Source organism: Schistocerca cancellata, chromosome 7 (genome assembly GCF_023864275.1).
Source record: "Schistocerca cancellata isolate TAMUIC-IGC-003103 chromosome 7, iqSchCanc2.1, whole genome shotgun sequence".
NCBI lineage: Eukaryota > Metazoa > Arthropoda > Insecta > Orthoptera > Acrididae > Schistocerca > Schistocerca cancellata.
In genome coordinates, this window is record NC_064632.1 from 131,065,992 (window position 1) to 131,088,335 (window position 22,344).

The window sequence follows — 22,344 nt, forward strand, 5'->3', positions numbered from 1 at the left end:
TCACTGGAAGAGAAGGTTTCTATTATTAAAAAAGTGGAGGCATCTCCTGGTGTGAGTCGTGTGGAGCTAGCGAAGCAATTGGAACTGGCCCCTTCAACACTCAACACTATTATGAAAAACAGACAGTTGATAATGGAAGGGTTTGAGAATTGTGGAAATTCTAAACGTATGCGTTTGAAACCATCGACTTACGATGAAATGGAGAAAGTTTTATTAACTTGGTTTCAGCAAGCATGTGCTGTGACTATTCCTATAAATGGAACTATTTTGAAGGAGATGGCGCTTCAAATATCACTGCAGTTAGGAATGGAAAATTTTAAGGCGTCCAATGGATGAATTGATAAATTTCGACAGCGTCATGGTGTTGTATACAAATCGGAATGTGGAGAAACTAAAAGTGGGGACGACCCAACTGTAGCCCAGTGGATGCAGACTCTCCCTAATCTGATACATGGCTACAAACTGTGTGACATTTATAACGCTGACAAAACCACCATGTTTTTCGATTTAATGCCGGAAAAGGCATTTACTTTTCGTGGGGAAAATTGCCATGGCGGCAAGAAGAGCAAGGAACGTCTTACAATTTTGTCGTGTACAAACACCGATGGCAGTGGAAAAACTGAAACCTTTGGTTATCGGGAAGCCAAGAAATCCGAGGTGCTTGAAAAACATTTCCACGTTTCTGTGCAAATATACAAACAATGCTAAGGCATGGATGACGAGTGATACGTTTTTACGTTTTCTCAGAGAATTTGATGCCAAAATAGGGAGTGCTGCAAGAAAAGTGCTGCTGTTTGTGGATAGATGTGTGGCACATCCACCAGACGTACCCTTTCTGAGAAATGTGAAAGTAATTTTCCTGCCACCCAACTGCACCAGCCGTCTGCAACCTTTGGACTTGGGCATAATACATGCCTTTAAGGTTAAATATAGGGCAGCCCTTGTAAAAAAGGCCTTGAATTTGATGGAATACAGAAAACCGGGAAGCCAGCAAAGCTCACAACTGAAGCTGAATATTTTACAGGTAATGAATTTAATTATGTACTCGTGGAGGGAAATAAGTGCTGAAACTATTAAAAACTATTTCACAAAAGCGGGATTCTGTGAGAATGAGGTGGCAGCTCCAGTAGAAGAAGTTGCAAGTGATTTGCAAGAGTTTCACGAATTAATAGGCAGTGATTCTGTCACTTTTTAGGACTTTGTGGCTGTGGATGACAACATGGCAACCACAGGAGTACAAAGTATTGAGGAGCTGACTGCAGAGAGAAGCTTGGAGAATAATAGTGGTAGTGAAAGTGACAGTGACAAGGAAGATGACCCTGTGCCCTCATATACTAAGGCAGCTGAAGCCTTTGAAACATTCAAGAGATATATGATGGCCCATAGCCTTGAGGACAGAACATTAGTTCAACTTGTTCATTTGGAGCAAGAAATTATTGCCATAGAGTCTAGGAGAAACAGAAAACAAGCATGCTTGCTTGAATATTTTAAAAAATCATAGGTATGTTATTTTCAGATTGCATAGGTTCCTAGAGTTTTGTGCAAATTTAAGTTCCGTTACATAATGTAATTATTTTTGTAACTAATTCTTTTTTAATCTGTACCATTTACTGTGTTTTTATGTAATATGTTCAGTGTATCATAAACAAAATTTGGCTCATATTCTATAATTGGGTCAATTAAAGAACGGGATACCACCTGTCAGCTTTGGACAATGATGTCAATCTTAAGAATCTGTTATAAATTTTTACAGTACAAACTGATCCATTTACTTTCACCCATCCACCTACCGAGCCCCATGTTTTGATTAAAAAAACTAATCGGTTGATACATTGATCATTTGCAATGAATATCATATGTTGTGAAAATTTAAAATGTCATCTATGGCACCATTTGTCAAAGCTGATTAGCGGTCTCCCGATCTTCAGTAATGCCCTATAATTATTATTTGGAAGCCTTCCTCTTTATAGTGTTTTCCTCTATACAGTGTTCAGAATTTGTGGTCCCTTGAAAAACGTTATATAGAGGTTTCACTGCAGTATTAACAATCACTATGCACGACATTGCACACAGATCAATACTATATTCACAAAGCCTACTTATCATTATGGTGCGTAATACTGTTACATACCTAAGGCTGGCAACAACCGTAAACATTCTGGAGCAGTATGAAGTCAACCGACTTACACCAGTCACAGAGGGGCCACCATAAAGTGTGTGACCAGTGAGTCATAGCATGAATAGCACAGGCATCATCCCAGCCAGTTCAAATTAACATACTTTCAGGCAGGGATAATGTTCTTGGCAACACACAAAATTTTGTGAGACGCAACAGTGCATGGCATTCCAGTGACTTTTCTTTTCGATACTGACGCCACTCGTAGGTTGTGTGCAGTTGACACTTACTTATGATCAGATGCCTTGAACATTGCCATTTTTAATTGTGGTGGACCCTTCAGTCAAGAACATTTTTGAACTCAACGTGTATTCCACCTTTTGATTTTTACCACGCCATAAAGTGCCCTCCATCAGCTCATTAGTACTTTTTGCTGCCACTGTTTGAAGCTGGTCTGGGGAAAGCAGTTGATTTTTAGCCCACATGTCTTCAAATCAACAGCAAGTCAGAGATTTTGCTAAGTTCTCCCAATTCCTTTGGCCATTAAGCATGCAGTCAAGCTTGAACTAGACTGAATAACAACAACTAGTTCTATCCCACATTTCCTACAATCAATGGATTCTGCCATCAGTAGTGGTTAGAAAGCCTTAGAGCTTTCTTCAGCCATGTCGAGACTATAAGCAAACCATCAATGTTCGTTGGACATTATTTCTTATTCCTTGCCTCATGTGGATGACCTTTTTTCTAAATTATCAGGAGGATTTTTTTTTTTCAAAAACTCAGAGGTATATTTGCAGTTACTGCTTGTGAAGACTCCAGGAAGATTCTAGTCTTGGAGACACCATTATGACTGTCTTTTGGTGTGGCTGTTCTCCCTGCCATACTCGAGAGTTTATGATAACTTGGTTACTGATTGCATGACAGAAGAACACAGCACAATCTTTGTCTGGTTTTTGCAGCTGTAGCGCAGAAAGGCCTTACATTAACTTCTCCAAATGCACCCTCTCTTGATGTATCCACACACAGCACCAGGGCTATTCTCCTCATATGTTAGAGGATAATAGGGAAAGGCCAATCACGTTTATATCAAAGAAGCTCAAGAACACCATTCACAAACTAAAAAAGAATCACTGGACATGATTCATGCTATTCATACATTTCGCATTTTTTTTTTTTTTGTATAGTTGCAAATTTCATCTTATCAATGGTTGTAAACTGCTGATCACTTTTTAGACTATAGCCAAAATTGCCAGAGTGTATGGCACATTGCCTTCATTGTTGGACGCACAAATTTTCAGTATCCAATCACTGTCGCATTTCCGCTTGTCATTATATCATGGATGCAGTTTCTTGCCTTCCAGCAGGTCCCCACCCTGAATATGACTGCCAGGAGACAGTTTGTTATCACCTTGGCAGCCAACTGGAACAATTACTAGATGAGTTCCCTCTAAATTCCAAGGAAATTGAGACACCAACTCGGTGCAACCCACTCTCGGTGTGACCCACTGCTTCAATGCACTAGTAGTACTTCCACCTTCCACCGACACTGTGAAAGTCACTTTGCCAGTCAACAGTCAACTGTATAGCCAAGTGGATGCAGCCTTTCGTGCAGCGTCACCAACTAGGCAAAGCTGCTGCTCTACAACCCATTAGATAGCTGTGAAGTTTCTGGATTCTAACTGGTGCTCTTGAGGTGACACCACACACTGGGTGCCATTGCCTAGTACTGCAGCCAGTCTCAGAGAGTCCTGGGTACGACACAGGAAGTCTGAATGCCTCTACTGCCCAGGCAGGCTTAGTACAGCAATAAAAAAAGAAATACAGCTGTCAGTATTATAGGGATCAGTTGAGCACTGTGTCAAAAAATTTGGGGGAGCCAATGGAAATGTTTGAGGACACTATTAGGAAGCTAAATGTTAATACATATGAGTTGATGGAAATCAACAAGGTCCTTCTGCAGGAGGCAGAATAAAGAGCACTTGGTTACATTTTTGCTGGCACAGTTTCGTAAGAACTTAACTGAAGCCATACCAATTGCGTCACTATTGGAAGAAATAGACGCAGTAACTGAAATTCGGGCAAGAAAAGAAATTTTCACAGGGAATGTCAAATGTTACAGATATTGATGAATGGGGCTCATACAGTGGAAATGATGTGAACTGTCATGTTATAAATGTGGACATATAAGGCATATTGCAGGCAAAATCTAACAAGAGGTGTGATGGGTGCACATAGGGTGGGAATAGTAACTCACCATTAAATGGCCATATGTGCTCTGGAGCCACTGTGCATGACTCCCACTGAATATAAACACAGACAAAATGAGTGCAGTGGGGAATTCTACTCAAATAGTTTAGTACATGGACGGAAGCGTAAGTATCCAGAATGATATTTTCACTCTACAGCGGAGTGTGCACTGATATGGAACTTCCTGGCAGATTAAAACTGAGTGCCCGACCGAGACTCGAACTCGGGACCTTTGCCTTTCGCGGGCAAGTGCTCTACCATCTGAGCTACCGAAGCACGACTCACGCCCGGTCTCACAGCTTTAATTCTGCCAGTATCTCGTCTCCTACCTTCCAAACTTTACAGAAGCTCTCCTGCGAACCATGCAGAACTAGCACTCCTGAAAGAAAGGATATTGCGGAGACATGGCTTAGCCACAGCCTGGGGGATGTTTCCAGAATGATATTTTCACTCTGCAGCAGAGTGTGCGCTGATATGAAACTTCCTGGTAGATTAAAACTGTGTGCCCGACCAAGACTCAAACTCGGGACCTTTGCCTAAGTTTTTGTTGGACATGGAATTACAGGGGTCTGTGGCATATTTACACCTCACACCAAAAAGGATGGGCCCACCACAGTGTAGGTGAATTGGAGAAGGTGGAAACAATGTGCACTCACTGGGTTCAAGAGTGCTAAGTTGTCACACTGGCGCCAAAAATTTCTAGTTTTGTGCGGAAGTTTTGCCTCATACAGGTGAGGGATACTGTGCAATTTTAGCATTATATTTCTTAATTAAAAATCATGTAAAATCGATTTAGAATGTTGCATAGTACAGCTGAAATGAACACCATACTCTTTAGGTACTGCCAAGAATACCAAACTGTTACAAGACATGCCCCAAACGTTGGATAAACCATCTAAACTGCATGTGCAGTCCTGTTAGAATCAACTCAGGACATAAAATACCACAAGTTACACGAAAACTACTGCAGGTGAGCAAAGGTACTAATTTGCTGGTAAATGTATTGTGTGTAGTAGGACTGCTAAAGGATACATAGGAGATAGTTAAAGCATGGTGTATCATATGTAGGAGTGTTGTATACATACGTGAATTGTACAGTAAGCATGTAGTGCCTTTCAGGGCAGATCATTTTGGGACTGTGAAGATGTAATTAACAACAAAGGAAAAGTGGGATGGCAAAGTGAGCAGGTTGTTCATGGCTATTTGATACATACATATCCATTAAAACGGGGGCTTAGGGAAAGTTGTACAAAGAAGATTCCGCTAGTTACACCAGATATGAAGAATCACACAATGATAATACAAGGTGTACAACTTTGCTTCCAGATTTTTTTTCCCCAACTTTTGAGGCTTTAATGAAACAAATCGGTTACACATGTATCGTTCAAAGTATTTTCCATCGCTGGCCACTACTTTCTCCCATCTTTCGGGCAGTGTACGAATCCCGCGTCAAAAATATTGTTCATCTTTTGAAGCGATCCACAAATCGATCCAATTTGTGACTTCTTCATGAGATCTGAAGTGTTGGTCAGACATGCCATGCGCCATTGATCTAAACAGGTGATAGACAGGGGGATCAATGTCTGGAGAATATGGTGGGTGGGGCAGGACTTCCCATTTTAATGTTTCCAAGTATGTTTTGACCTCTTTTGCAACATGGGGCTGAGCATTGTCATGCTGCAAAATCACTTCATCGTGCCTCTCGCTGTATTGTAGCCATTTGTCTTTTAATGCTCTGCTCAAATGCATTAATTGCTTTCGATAACGAGCACCTGTGATTGTTTCACTTGGTTTCTAACACCTCATAGTACATGACACCGAGCTGGTCCCACCAAATTCAGAGCATGATATTGGAGCTGTGAATATCCGGTTTGGCAGTTGATGTGGAAGCATGGTTGGGATATCCCCATGATTTTTTGCATTTAGGGTTATTGTAATGAACCCATTTTTTGTCCCCGGTCACAATGTGATGCAGAAATCCCTTCTGTTTTTGCCTCTGAAGCAACTGTTCACAAACACACAAACGCTGTTTAACGCCTCTTGGTTTCGGCTCACAAGGGACCCAAGTTCCTTCTTTCTGAATCATGCCCATGGCCTTGAGACATTTTCAAATGGCTTGCTGTGTCACTCCCACTAATCGTACCAATTCTTCTTGAGTTTGACGTTAGTCTTCACTCAGCAATGTCTACAATTCTGCATCTTCAAAAACATTCTCTCTTCTACCACTATGCCGGTCTACAACATTAAAATCACTGATCTTGAAGTGTTGAAACCACTCACGACATGTTCTTTCACTAATAGTCCCCTTACCATATGTACTTGAGAGCATTCTATTAGACTCAGCTGCTGTTTTCTTCATATTGAAACAAAACAGTAACACCTCCCGCAAATGATGAGAATTAGGCTCATAAACTGACATTTTCAATTAAGAACAACTTTATGATGCAGACGCAAATCATCTAATGTTTGAATGAGGTTATGTTGACCGAGGTCCAAGCTAACTGCCTGATGTGTGCGATCTATTTCTTTCAACTGCTATTTACTGTTGTCGCCACCTATTGGCATGTGGCGGAAGCAAAGTTGTACAGCTTGTAACAGAAGAGTTCCTGTGACAGAGGACGTGGGTTACATTATGCCTGCTGAACGCTGTGGCCAAGCGGTTCTAGGCGCTTCAGTCTGGAACCGAGCGACCGCTACAGTCGCAGGTTTGAATCCTGCCTCCGGCATGGATGTGTGTGATGTCCTTAGGTTAGTTAGGTTTAAGTAGTTCTAAGTTCTAGGGGTATGATGACCTCAGATGTTAAGTCCCATAGTGCTCAGAGCCATTTGAACATTATGCCCCCCCCCCCCCCCTTCTCCTTCCCCATGGTAGTCCATACAGTCACAGGGACATTTGAGATAGAAATATTACTAAGGTAAACAGACATGGAAGAATGCTCTTGGGACATTGTTACAACCCAACCATACTATCAGAAGGTAGGAGCTCACTGGATATACTAAGCATGTGATTCAGTCATTGGTATCACCACCTGTTATGTGCAAGGGCCCTCCAGGGGAACAGAACAATTGAAATTATGAAACAGCATGACACTGTTAAACAGGACTCAGTATGACCTCTTGGTATCAACTTTTTGGCTTCCAGCAATGGTAACAGAGACTATGGTTGTGAAGCAAACATATCCTCTGCTGCATGTACCCAATAACACTTTTGAAATTCTGCTTGTGATGAACCTAACCTATTTGAATAATATCCTTGATTCCACCCCCTGCAGTTCTCTTTAGAAGCACAGAATGGGTGAATTAATGCAGGACAGATGCTCCAGCACATTCAACAGTACCTCAGTGGGTACCTGCACCAGGTCATTGTAACAGGAATTCTATCCTCGGGAACTTTCTCAATCATGGTTGTTGCTTTTGTGGCCTATGTCCATCACTGGCAGAGTTCCACCCACACAAACTCCCAGTCCATTACCTACCAACTCAGTGGTCAGACCACAAGGTTTGACTGAAGGCATGGAACATTGTACTGTCAATCACCATAAACAAAGTAATGGTGTAAGGACAGACAATGTATCAAGTGTAAATTGTGGTGCGAGAAAGAATGCACTGAAGGAGCAGGAGAAAAATGTAGACACATTAGTACAATGTTGTTTGAATAGTTCAAAGGTTCAGCAGCAGCCTGAAATTCGGAGGACTGGATTCTCGAAGAGAGGAGGAAATGTAGCAGCATTGAAACCAACCTAGCTGTTATGTAGGCCATCCAGCAACCCCATTCTGCAGCTCAGTACTAAAATAATGTTGCCATAGCATTTTGCAACACAGAGACCTATCATACCAGTGGCCTGGATTGCTACAAGCCCTAGCACAAACGTCTTACCATTCCACTGCTGACTACATGATATAAGTGATTCCTCTCGGCCTTTTGCAGCATTTTCGACTTCCACCGAAGCTGTGACAGTCTCCACAGCAATCATTGGTCAAGTGTGCTGCCAAGCCAGATATAGCATTGTCAAGCAGCATTATCAGCTAGGCGAAGCTGTTGCTCTACGAGCCTTCAGCTAGCCCTGAGATTTCAGGCTTTGAACTGGTACTGCTGAGGCAAGGCCAACCACTGGGTGCCATTGCCTGATACTCCATCCTGTCTCCGAGAGTCCTGGGTTTAACAAGAGGTGTATGCATGTTCCTGCCAGCCACTGGGCTGCATGCAGTATACTTGAGTCCACACATAAGCTCACTTGCTGAGCATCCAACTCTTGTTTTGCATCAGCAAGACCGCACAACTAAGGGCTAATAAAGAACGTTGCAGTTGAGTAAGCATTAATCACTACCATCCCACAGCTCCCCCACGTGCCATTTGGGGCAGAAGTGGCTATCCTGCACCTCTGGCACCAGTAAAGCGGTCAACTGCACTAGACCCTTACAAATGGTGTTAATTCCATTCCTGTCCTAACATTCCCTCTTTAATGTGGACACAGGCTTTGCATTGGACAAATCAGGAGTGGAGAAGTTTACCACTGCAGAGGCAGTTCAGACCTTGTTGAATCAGATGGTACAAATGCAGGTAGACAATAAGGAGTTGCACAAGCATTAGATCCACTGAGAGGACAAGTCTTTATCCAGTATGTCAGTACCCATTCTAGATGCTAGTACTGCTATCCTACTTCCCCTTCTTCCAATAAGACAGGAGATGGCATGTTAGTGCTCATAGACAACTTGATAACAGCAGCTTTGTTGGGACATTAATCGGAGTAACAGCTTTAGCATATGGCAAAATTACTCTTCATGGGAGGCACTAAAAGATTCGTGTTGTATCATAAGGACTTGAGGAATGCCCCGACATTTGAAACTCTGAGGTTCAAGTTGGGACAGCAATACAGAAGTAAAAAAAGGTATAGGTGTTTTAGAGAGCACATGAACAAGGGGAGGCCATTGAAGACTTTGTGGACAAGATTAGGGAGCTGAATGTCATTACATGTGAGTTGAAGGAAAATGATGATACCAACAGGGTCCTTCTGCAGGAAGCAGAACAGAGGCCAGTGGATACATTTTTGCAAGGGTCTCCGTCAAATGTGAGAACGGTGGGGGGGGGGGGGGGGGGGGGGGGGGGGGGGGGGGGGGGGGGGAAGGAGGCAGAGTTTCCTAAGAACTTAGCTGAAGCCAGAGCAACTGTGATGATGTTACAAAAGATAAAAACAGTGACGTGAGTTTGGGATAGAAAAAGAATTTCCACTCTACATATTAATTGGTAAAGGTGTGTACAAACAGGCCCCAAATGGCAGGAATGCTGCAAACTTTTTGGAAGAAATGAAGATAAAGTTGGAAATTAGAACAAAAGACTAACAAGGAGCATGAGAGATGAACATGACATGGGAATAGTAATTGACTGTGAAATGACAATGAGAGCTATAGAGTGCAATGCAGCACTTTCAGTGAATACAATCATCATCATCATCATCATCATTTAAGACTGATTATGCCTTTCAGCATTCAGTCTGGAGCATAGCCCCCCTTATACAGTTCCTCCATGATCCCCTATTCAGTGCTAACTTTGGTGCCTCTTCTGATGTTAAACCTATTACTTCAAAATCATTCTTAACCGAATCCAGGTACCTTCTCCTCGGTCTGCCCTGACTCCTCCTACCCTCTACTGCTGAATCCATGAGTCTCTTGGGTAACCTTGCTTCTCCCATGCGTGTAACATGACCCCACCATCTAAGCCAGTTCGCCCTGACTGCTACATCTATAGAGTTCATTCCCAGTTTTTCTTTGATTTCCTCATTGTGGACACCCTCCTGCCATTGTTCCCATCTACTAGTACCTGCAATCATCCTAGCTACTTTCATATCCGTAACCTCAACCTTGTTGATAAGGTAGCCTGAATCCACCCGCTTTCGCTCCCATACAACAAAGTTGGTCGAAAGATTGAACGGTGCACAGATAACTTAGTCTTGGTACTGACTTCCTTCTTGCAGAAGAGAGTAGATCGTAGCTGAGCGCTCACTGCATTAGCTTTGTTACACCTCGCTTCCAGTTCTTTCACTATGTTGCCATCCTGTGAGAATATGCATCCTAAGTACTTGAAACCGTCCACCTGTTCTAACTTTGTTCCTCCTATTTGGCACTCAATCCGTTTATATTTCTTTCCCACTGACATTACTTTCGTTTTGGAGATGCTAATCTTCATACCATAGTCCTTACATTTATGATCTAGCTCTGAAATATTACTTTGCAAACTTTCAATCGAATCTGCCATCACAACTAAGTCATCCGCATATGCAAGACTGCTTATTTTGTGTTCACATATCTTAATCTCACCCAGCCAGTCTATTGTTTTCAACATATGATCCATAAATAATATGAACAACAGTGGAGACAGCCTTGTCTTACCCCTGAAACTACTCTGAACCATGAACTCAATTTACCGTCAACTCTAACTGCTGCCTGACTATCCATGTAAAGACCTTTAATTGCTTGCAAAAGTTTGCCTCGTATTCCATAATCTTGTAGAACAGACAATAACTTCCTCCTAGGAACCCGGTCATATGCCTTTTCTAGATCTATAAAGCATAGATACAATTCCCTGTTCCACTCATAACACTTCTCCATTATTTGCCGTAAGCTAAAGATCTGGTCCTGACAACCTCTAAGAGGCCTAAACCCACACTGATTTTCATCCAATTGGTCCTCAACTAATACTCGCACTTTCCTTTCAACAATACCTGAGAAGATTTTACCCACAATGCTGATTAAAGAGATACCTCTGTAGTTGTTACAATCGTTTCTGTTTCCATGTTTAAAGATTTGTGTGATTACTGCTTTTGTCCAGTCTGATGGAACCTGTCCCAACTCCCAAGCCATTTCAATTATCCTGTGTAGCCATTTAAGACCTGACATTCCACTGTATTTGATGAGTTCCGACTTAATTTCATCCACCCCAGCTGCTTTATTGCACTGCAATCTGTTGACCATTTTTTCCACTTCCTCAAATGTGATCCTATTTCCATCATCATTCCTATCCCATTCTACGTCAAAATCTGAAACATTACTGATCGCATTTTCACCTATATTGAGCAACTCTTCAAAATATTCCCTCTATCTGGCCAAGGCATCCACAGGATTCACCAGCAGTTTTCCTGACCTGTCCAAAATACTTGTCATTTCCTTCTTACCTCCCTTTCTAAGACTGCTAATTACACTCCAGAATGGTTTTCCAGCAGCTTGACCCATAGTCTCCAACCTGTTTCCAAAGTCTTCCCACGATTTCTTCTTGGATGCTGCAATTATGTTTGGCTTTGTTTCTTTCTTCAACATAACTTTCTCTGTCTACCTGGGTTCTGGTATGTAGCCATTTTTGATACGCCTTCTTTTTCCTTTTACAGGCTGCCTTGACTGTATCATTCCACCAAGCTGTTTGCTTCATCCTACTTTTACACACTACTGTTCCAAGACATTCTTTAGCCACTTCTAGTACTGTGTCCCTGTACCTTGTCCATTCCTTTTCCAATGACTGTAATTGACTACATTCAACTAACTGGTACCTTTCTGAGATCGCTGTTATGTACTTGTGCCTGATTTCCTTATCCTGAAGTTTCTCCACTCTTATCCTCCTACATATGGACCTGACCTCCTGCACTTTCGGCCTCACAATCCCAATTTCACTGCAGATTAAATAATGATCAGTATCATCAAAGAATCCCCTGAATACACGTGTGTCCCTCACAGCCTTCCTGAATTCCTGATCTGTTATTATAGTCAATGACAGATCTGGTTCCCCTGCCTTCCCAAGTATACCGGTGAATGTTCTTATGTTTAAAAAAGGAGTTTGTGATTACTAAGCCCATACTGGCACAGAAATCCAATAGTTGTTTCCCGTTCCTGTTGGCCTCCATATCCTCTCCAAATTTACCCATAACCTTTTCATACCCTTCTGTTCGATTTCCAATCCTGGCGTTAAAATCACCCATGAGCAGAACACTGCCCTTGTCCTTTACTCTAACAACTACATCACTGAGTGCCTCATAAAAACTATCCATCTTATCTTGATCTGTCCCTTCACAATGCGAATATACTGACACAATCCTAATTTTCTTGCTAGTCACTGTCAAATCTATCCACATCAGTCGTTCGTTTACATACCTTATTGCAACTACGCTGGGTTCCATTTCTTTCCTGATGTAAAGCCCTACACCCCATTGTGCTATTCCTGCTTTGACTCCTGACAGGTAGACCTTGTATTCTCCCACTTCCTCTTCTTTCTCACCCCTTACCCGAATGTCACTAACAGCTAAAACGTCCAGCCCCATCTTACTTGCAGCCTCTGCCAGCTCTACCTTCTTCCCAGAGTAGCCCCCATTGATATTAATAGCTCCCCATCTCATTACCATTTGTTTGCCAAGTCGTATCTTAGGAGTCCCTGGTTTGTCAGTTAGAGGTGGGACTCCGTCACCTCCAAAGGTCCGAGGCATTTTGCTCTGATTGTTGCCAGCATCATATTTAAAGTACCAGGGAAGCAGGTTGCCAGCCTTACTTGCCCCGAGTCCCATTGGGTTTTACCCCTAACGGCTGAGGGACTAACCGGTGGATTTGGTAGCCTTTGCCGTATGAGCACAAAGGTGACCACGACTCAGAATATGTCCGAGATGCCCAGCCTTATTCTGAAGTAACTGGCATTCCGACTGTCGGGACCACTTACTAGGCCACTCATACGTTGCCCGTGGTTCATGAAGTAGGACATGACTACAGGAACCCACACCATGAACCACAATACAAATGTGACTAAAATGGGTGCAGTGGTAGAATTTTGTCTAGAATGGAAGGAAACATAAGTTTTTATTGAACATGGGACTCCAGGTATCCACGGCGAGTTTGGACCTCGTGAAGAAAAGGAGGAGCAGCCCACCATGATGATGTAGGTTAAGTGGAGTGGGTGGAAACAACGACCCTTCTCTGCGTTCACCAGTGTTTAGTTTTTGGATTGGGGGAAAAATTTCCAGGTTTTGTATGGACGTTTTGTCTCATACAGACGAGGGTTACTATGCAATTTTAGGTTTAGATTTCCTCTTTAAACAGAATATAAGAGTACATTTAGAACAGCACTTATTGCAGTTTCACCATACACTGTTCTGTTTGGGTACTATTGCTGAGAATACTGAACTGCTGCAAGGCATGATCCAAACATGGGCTAAGTCACATATACTGCATGCATGGTCACTTACCATTGACTTGTGAGATAAAATACTGGGGAAGGGGGGGGGGGGGTGAGGAAGAGTAGACGCTAATTTGCTGGTAAATACATTGTGTGTACAAGAGCCTCTAAAGGAAAATGAGGAGTAAGATAAAACATGGTGTCTCGTATGTAGGAGTGTAGTACAACTATCGGAATTAGACAGTGAGAAGGTAGTGTCCAACCTGATAGATAATTTTGGCACCATGGATACAGATATGTCCAAGGGGTTAACAGTCACCAATTTGCAGATATTTCAGGAGATAGTTTAGAGAGAGCAACTATGGATCCTCAGCTTAAGCAAGCTGCCAGTTTAGCTGCATTACTGGAGAAGGTAGAGCACTTGGAAGAACCAGAGAGGATAGCAATGGGGCAGATATTGCTTGAGTGTGAGGACCTTTTTAATCTTTTTTGGTCTCTGTCTGCAACTCCAGTGACACAGTGTAGAATTCCAACTGGGAATTAACTATCTGTGTATCGTAAACTGAAGGGAATACAACATTACCTGCAACTGGAGAGGGAAGAATTTGCTAACCAACAGCTACAGAGTGTTACTGAGGAAAGTGCCAGTCCTTGGGATATTTCTGACACTGCATACAGAAAAGGAGTTGCATACTCTCTTAGGTCTAGCCAGTTATAACCTGCAGTTTGTATTGAATTTTGTGGAAACTGCACAGCTACTCACTCATTTATTGAAGAAAAGAATAAAGTTTCACTGGTTAGTGGAATGTGAAGATGTGTTCAGTCTGTTGAAAGAATTGTTAACAACTAAACTATTATTGGTTTCTCCACTCTATGAAAGGGAATCTGAGCTGTCAGGTGACATGAGCAATTATGAACTTGGCTTTGTATTAAGTGGGTGGGGCAGAACATCCCATCATCTGTGCATCTCACCAGCTAAACAGAGCAGAAAAGAACTACTCTGCAACAGAGAAAGAGATGCAGTTGCATAACATAATTTCAATTTTATTTATATGGGAGGAAACTTAAAGGTCATAATCGATAATGGAGCTTTGAAATGGCAGTTAGATTTAAAAGATCCATTGAGAAGCTTAAAATAAAAATTTGATTTTGAGGTATTTCACTAAACTGGCAAGAGATATGGAAATGCTGATGGCCTTAGTCAGAATGTTTGTGAAATACAGTGAGTAGGTTCCACTACTGTAGAATGGTAGAAGGCACAAGCAAATGACCAAGACTGCAAACTATTTGCAAAATAACTGCAATTCATTGTGCATGATGGTATATTATGCAAGCAAACACAGTTCAAGCCTCTATTGTTGTTCAAGCTACATTGCAAAATGAAGTAGTAAAATTAAGTCGTTACTGCAGAGATTACCAGAGGCCAATAAACCATTTGAGATGATCAGTTTGGAGCTCTTGCATCCTTCTGAACAGCCACTGTCAGGAATTTTTTGTGTGTTAACGATAATAGATCACTTTCCACACTGTGTAAAAATGAGAAATGACAGCCATTCTGAATCAACAAGCCAACACAGTGGTGTAAGCCATGGTTAATAACTTGCTAGACACACCAGCCTACCCCATCCCATTTGTTTCCCCATGACCAGTACAGACACAGCTTGGGACCATGTTCATACTTGCTTGACAAGCCTTTTCTTGGGGTAGTTAATCACTGAGGGCTTCTTCTCCCACTACCCACATGTTGTATGCCTTCAGAAAACAACAGCAGCAGAAATGGTAGGAGTCTTGGACCAATTCTTCACAATATAGGGCGCATCCTGCACTCCGGTGACCGACACTGGTCCCCAGTTTCGAAAGCTTTTGTACCCATAGTGGAATTAAACCTCTTATCACACCCCCTTTCCATCTAGCTTCCAACAAGCTAGCAGTATCATTTGTATACAATTTCAAAGTGCAAATTTTAAAAACCTTAACTTCTGTAGATTGCACTCAATGTTACACTTGTTTATAACTACTTACAGATCCACTTCTGTAACTGATTGAAGCCTGGCAGAGCTCCTTCAATGTCCACTGAGGGCGCCTGTGGAGGGGCAAGTGCCAAAATTGACGTAAATTTCCACAGTGGGCAAATATAAGGCTGTTTGGCAGTGATCCCTTGCTGTTTTCTGTCATCCTGCTCACATCTAGCAGTGAGCTGTGACCACTGTGACAGTTTACCAGCGCCATTTATATCTGTGTGCATAGCACTTTGACTCATGAATAGGTGGTTTCCAACACTGGCAGGCTAAAAGGAACTTCATTTTACATCATACTGAACAATAGTGCTCCTAGTGGCTAAGCCGTGCTTGGACTTTATTCAGACTTGGGCAAGGACTGGTTGATATGAATTTCTGCCAAGGAATATTATTTTTCAGTTTCGTGACTAACAGATAATTTTAATTTGTTGTTCCAAAGTTTGTGTTCAATAAATGTTGTTGACTGCAATAGGGTTACAGTGTTGTGGGATTGTTAATCTCCATCTTTGAGCTCTTGTCTGTTTAAGTTTTTAGCATGTATCAAACAACATGTGACCACTCACACTGCCAGAGCTCCTGTTAGTCTTATTTGGTGTGGGTCCCACACATTTCAGCAATATTTTAGGTAGGGTTGCATGAGAATATGTAAGCAATCTCCTTTGAAGACTGATGTATTTTTTGAGTATCCTACCAATTTTTCAGAACTGAAGAAATACTGCATGTATCTGCTTCCCTTAATCCTCACATTTCAGGATATCACCTGTATGGTACAAGGTAAGTCTGTGCACACTGCTGCACTTTAGTATTAATATTGTACTCAGTTTTGGCTATTATAGATGGAAGAGTAAGGTTTTTACAGCAATGAATTTATAGTCATCTTTTCCCTACTGACACTGTTTGTTTATCGCTCTCTTGTTTAGTTACTTGCTTGTCTGAAAAGATTTTTCTTTGCTAACAAAGGTCTGTAATGTTCTACACATAACCTGTCTTTTAATGTTCACTCTCAATTTTAGCTGTGCTTCAGTGACAAAGTCTACATAACCAAAGACAAAATTAAAAATTTGAAAAAAAATTATGAAACTTTCAGACAACATACATGCCATGCAATGTCACTATAAAGGAGAGATCAGATAACCTTAGGAGTTGTAGAAAAATTAATCAATCTGAGAAAATTAAAAAAGTGCACAACTTGGTGGAACAATATACAATGGTGAATGAAACAGACTTCAAAAGTTTAAAATGCCTAATGTTATCAGTGTGGATTTTCCTGTAGGTTTGGAAGTCAAAGATCATTATTCAAAATAAAATGTATGATACAAAACAAAACCCATTAAAATTTTGAATTAGGATATAAAAATCACAACAATTGTTATTTATTACTATTACTAACTGCTTTCAATTTCTGCACACATCAAACTATCTTCTAACACAGCAAATAAGCTATGATATCAGTACTATGCCAAGACTACAATTCACAGATGATGATAGATAATATTCACAAGACACCCTCAGAAAGCTAGGCCACAAACCTGCATAAATAATTTCTTGCTTCTTTTTTTGTTAGTGTTTCAAGTCTCAGTGATAGGGACATCATCAAAGAAAAGCATTTACAGTCATAACTGACAATGCACAGGAAAGGGATCAGCCATTGATTTATTTAAGGAACCATCCTAGGAGTCACCTGAAATGATACAGATTCTATTGGAAATCTAGATTAGAACTGCTGGACTACAAAATGAACACAGGGCTTGCTAAATGATCCAAAATGTAACTGTTCTACATGCAGTGTATAACTAGTCAGAGCTCTGCAACATCATACGCAGATTATCACTGAGAGATTTACAAAAGGGAATGTCATATGTAGAAACATCTAGACAATATTACTAATTGTAATAATACTGGCAAGTCAGCTTAAAGGAAAAACAATGGTACTAATAAAAATTATAAAATAGTAAAATTATTAAAGAACAATATATAGAGGGAAAGTATGCAAATGATTAGTGAAAGCATGATATGTAATATCTAACCTTGTCTTCTGCGTCACTGGTGCTGAACTGTGCAGGTTTGTCCATTAGTCTACAATTCTCTGCAGTGACTGCCTTATCACCATCAGCTTCTTCTTGTTCTTCCAATGGAATGTCTTCTGCACTATGGTAGACAGTAAAGCGTGAAAGACTTATATACTCTTTGTCACGCTTTGACGGTTCTGATGTCACAGATACAGTATCTTCAAATACTTCTTCCTCATCCATTTTCTAGATATTTATTTAGTTAATACAATGAGACCTGAAATAAAGAGCAAACATAATTCACTTCTAGTAAATATCACAATGAATCCATGTGGTTTTCTCATATGTAATTGGGATCTGACATAACAAATCTACTTTTTATTTTTTTAATCATGGGGGAACACTTTTAAATCAGAATTTAAGAAGTAAAGAAAAAAATACAAAAAGTTTTAATTTGTAACTATATCACTTTTTTCCCCATTTGTTGTCTGTCTGTCTGTATGGCGGAGCTGGCGGAAGAGGCACCTTTTCTCTTTGGGTACAAAAAGAGTACAAGTAGCGACTGAACCCCAGAGGGGCGGCTACAGACAGCGTCTGACTCATGGTGAGCAGCTGACTTTAGGCTGGGCATCCTACTGCCTATGTGGAAAGTAACAGGAAACTACCACATTACATTCCCAAGCAGTACATCTCCATGTGAAAGATTCCGGAGTTAAAACTTCCCCTCATTCGGAACTCCGGGAGGGGAACACATTGAGAGCAGACATATTTGAAAGGAAGAAGGGACAGTGAAGGGAGAAAGATACGGATTGGAACATGGAATGTGAGAACACCTCTGCAAGCAGGAAGGCTAGAGAATGCAAAACAGGAGATGAAAAGGAACAGATTAGATGCCCTCGGTTTGTGTGAAATGAGATGGGGAGAGAATGGGGAGATAGAAAGTGGAGATTATAAACTATTTTACTCAGGGGAAATCAAGAGTGGTGAAAACGGAGTAGGAATATTGATAGAGCAAAAGTTGAAAAATAAGGTAATGAAGGTACAATATATTGATGGAAGACTGATGATGATATGACTGCAGGGTAGTTCAAAAGATTTGGTATTAATATAGGTATATATGCCAACCAGCCAGCACAGAAATGAGGAAGTGGAAGAATATTATGAGAAAATACAAGAACTCATCGAGAAAGAAAATAGAAATGCCTGCATTTTCATCGTGGGGGACTGGAATGCAGTGGTGGGTGAAGGAAGAGATGAAGATACAGTAGGAAAATTTGGATTAGGAATAAGAAATGAGAGAGGTGAACGACTAATTAGTTTCTGCAAAGAAAATCCATTAACAGTGGGTAACATTATTTGAACACCACAAAAGGAGACGTTACACATGGATATCAAATTTGAATAGGGAAAGATATCAGCTGGACTACATCCTGATACAAAAAAGGTTTAGCAACTGTTTGAAGAATGTTAAAGCTTATCCAGGAGCGGATATAAATTCAGACCACAACCTAGTGATTGGAGAAATACAAGTGAAGTTGAAAGCAAAGGAAAGACTAAACATAAAAAGACTCAAAGAGGTAGGAAAGGCATCAGATTTGGAGAACAGATTTATGGAAAAATGGCAAAGAGGTAGTGTTGATGAAAGTGTTAATGACAAGTGGATAAAAATGAGGGAAGGACTCATGGACTCTGCCAAAGAAGAACTAGGAACTAGAGTATCCCAAAGCACCAGGAAAGAATGGATAACAGAAAACGTATTGAAAAAGACGGAAGAGCGCAGAAAGTGGAAAAGTGTAGAAACTGAAGAAGGCAAAAAGAGGTACAGGAAACTGAATAATGAATTAAGAAGACAAACTGAAGAAGCAAGAGAAAAATGGATGAAACAGAAATGCGACGAAATAGAGAAAATGGAGAGAGAGGGAAAGTATATGAAATGATGTATAGACTGGCTAGTGAGATAGTTTTTTAACGTAAAAGAAAGAGGAATAACATGGAAATAGAAAGAGCGGATGGTACTCTAGCAGAAGAACCACAGGAGGTTTTGAACAGATGGCAAGAGTATATTGAATGTCTGTATAAGGGGGATGAAATGCAAAGCGAAATTAAGTTTGAAGAGGAGCAATATGTGCTGGAAGATGGAAAGGGATTTACCATCTTGGAAGCAGAAGTAGAAAAGGCACTGAAGGAGATGAAGAATAGGAAGGCATGTGGAATAGATGATTTGCCAGCAGAACTGTTGAACAGTCTGGGAAACAAGGCGAGAAAAGAAATAGTCTACCTCTGTAACGAGATATATGACAAAGGGGACTGGTCTGAGGACTTCGCTGCAACAGTTATGATACCAATAGAGAAAAAGAGGAATACTAAAAAATGTGAAGAGCACCAGACCATCAGTCTAATTTCTCATGCAGCTAAAGTCTTGCTGAGAGTGTTGAATAGAAGATTATATGGCAAGCTGGATAGTGGGATTGCAGAGGAGCAGTTCGGATTTAGAAGAGGAAAAGGAACAAGAGATGCTATTGGCCTGCTAAGAACTATAGGGGAAAGATATATAGAAAAGGGTAGAGAAATCTTTGCTGTTTTTATAGATTTAGAAAAGGCTTTTGACAGAGTTCAGTGGAACAAGTTGATCGATATCTTGAAGAGGAAAGGAGTAGATTGGAAAGAGAGACGACTGATACAGAATCTATATTTACACCAGAAACTAAGGATAAGGATTGGAAATGAAATGTCAAAAGGAAGCAGCATTGGACGAGGTGTTAGACAAGGTTGTTGCCTTTCCCCACTGTTGTTTAACGTATACCTTGAAGAGATTATTGCAAAAAGTTTAGATGGGAAAAGAGGAATATGTATTGGTGGAAAGAGAATAGAATGTATACGATTTGCTGATGACATGGTATTAGTGGCAGAAAGTGAGCAGACAGTGAATAACATGCTCAGAGATCTGAATGAAGCTTGTGTGGAATATGGGATGCAAATAAACACAGCAAAAACAAAGAGTATGGTCATCAGTACAAGATGCAGACTGTCCAATATTAAAATAGGACAATCTACCATTAGCCAAGTAAGTGAATTTAAATATCTCAGAAGCACAATAACTGAAGACTTGAGATGTCACCAGGAGGTGAAAACTCTAATTGCCATAGCGAAGGAGGCATTCAACAGAAAGAGGAGACTCTTATGTGGCAAATTAGATAAAGGACTAAGGAAAAGTCTTGGCAAATGTTTTGTCTGGAGTGTGGCACTATATGGGGCACTAACATGGGACACTGAGACGAGAGGATGAAAAAATGTTAGAAGCATTTGAGATGTGAATGTGGAGGAGAATGGAGAGAATAAGCTGGATGGAAAGAGTGAGTAATGAAAGAGTATTGGAAAGGGTTGGTGAGAGAAGATGTCTGCTGAAGGTTGTAAGAGAAAGGAAAAAAAACTGGTTGGGACATTCATTGAGAAGGGAGTGCTTGCTAGTAGATGCTTTGGAAGGATTGGTTTGTGGGAGAAGACTGAGAGGAAGAAGGAGATACAAGGTGATAGACGACAAAGGGAAGAGGAAATTATGCAGACCTGAAGAGGATGGCAGAAGACTGGACAGCCTGGAGAACTACCATGTGAAAACCTGCCTTTAGGCAGAACACTGATGATGATGATAATGATATCTGTTCTGTCCGTCTGTCCATCTGTCGTCCTATGTTAAGACCCCTATCTCTCAGAAAAGAGTAGTAGAGGTATCAAGTTGAAATTTATGCCAAATACTAGTCTATGGTCCCTTGGTGATGTAAATAATTTAAACTTCTAACTCAGTTTAATACGAATATACAGCCACATTTGTCACATATTTTAATACTTGGAAAGTCACTCATCAAAACCTATAGATGAGGTGTCTATATACACTTCAGTCCAGATGATCTAGCAGTAAAAGGCATGTCTCGAAAGGGAAACCAAGAGGTTGTGGAATTGAAACTTGGTTAGATCATGGATTTTTCAGTCTTCATTTTAACCTAGTCTCCACCTCTCAATGATGGGAAGAGTTGCTAGAAACAACAAATGGTTCAGATTCCATGTTAAACTGTAGGTCCCCTTTCCCCGGTTGGATAACACAATTGGGTTGGGGACACAAATTCAAACAAGGCAAAATTCCTCCTAGCACAACAAGAACAACTAATGGATAAACAGAAAACTGCATCCTGGACATCAGAAAGGAGAAAATCATCACACATTTGGACATCTTCATTAAAACATGCAAAATCAAATAAGAAAGATGAACTTGTTACGTCATTACGAGAACTTGAGAAACTAAAAAGTTGTTGCTACATACATCTTATGCACAACAGAACGTATTTTGAAAATTGAAGAAATTAACAGATGCACCTAGAGCAATACAAGTTATTATCACATTACCATAAGTGTAATACACTTCCTGACAACTGTTGTTTGTATATAGTGAAGTCATCAGCCTTGATAGGGTATATAAGGGACTTGAATAGTGACAAGTGTTGATTGATAGCTGTGAAGGACACACAGAACCCATGAACTCAAGTAGGCCTGCATTATTAGCAGCGACGAGGTTCGGAAGGTGCCTCTTTGTGGATCTCTATTTGGCTGGCTAGCTGAATCGTGCAACATACAGATTTGTAGGGCATCCGAATGTCACAATGGTTCATTTTGGAACTGCAATGGTATGGGAGGTAAGACATACTAATCATCAAGGTTCCAGTTGATCACTTCTGACAACCTCAAGGGAGGTCTTTATAATGTGCACCAAGGACATTGTAATACCATCACATATGCACCTGCCATTTCAGAAAAAGT

The 22,344-nt window shown here is 40.8% G+C and overlaps 1 protein-coding gene across 2 annotated transcripts in view; it reads right to left on the bottom strand.

Moving 5' to 3' along the window:
• The window catches only part of LOC126092590 (anoctamin-1-like), a 266,356-nt gene that overhangs the window by 180,692 nt on the left and 63,320 nt on the right, over positions 1-22,344 (bottom strand). Inside the window, exons 1-2 of one of the 2 annotated variants that reach the window (XM_049908281.1) lie at positions 17,554-17,693; positions 17,056-17,207 (exon numbers count right to left, since the gene is read on the bottom strand). In XM_049908281.1, the coding sequence (XP_049764238.1) occupies positions 17,056-17,061 (6 nt within the window). In that variant the 5' untranslated portion in view covers positions 17,062-17,207; positions 17,554-17,693. Of the gene's footprint in view, positions 1-17,055; positions 17,208-17,553; positions 17,813-22,344 lie in introns of those variants that run through there. The other variant, XM_049908280.1, reaches the window with a different exon arrangement.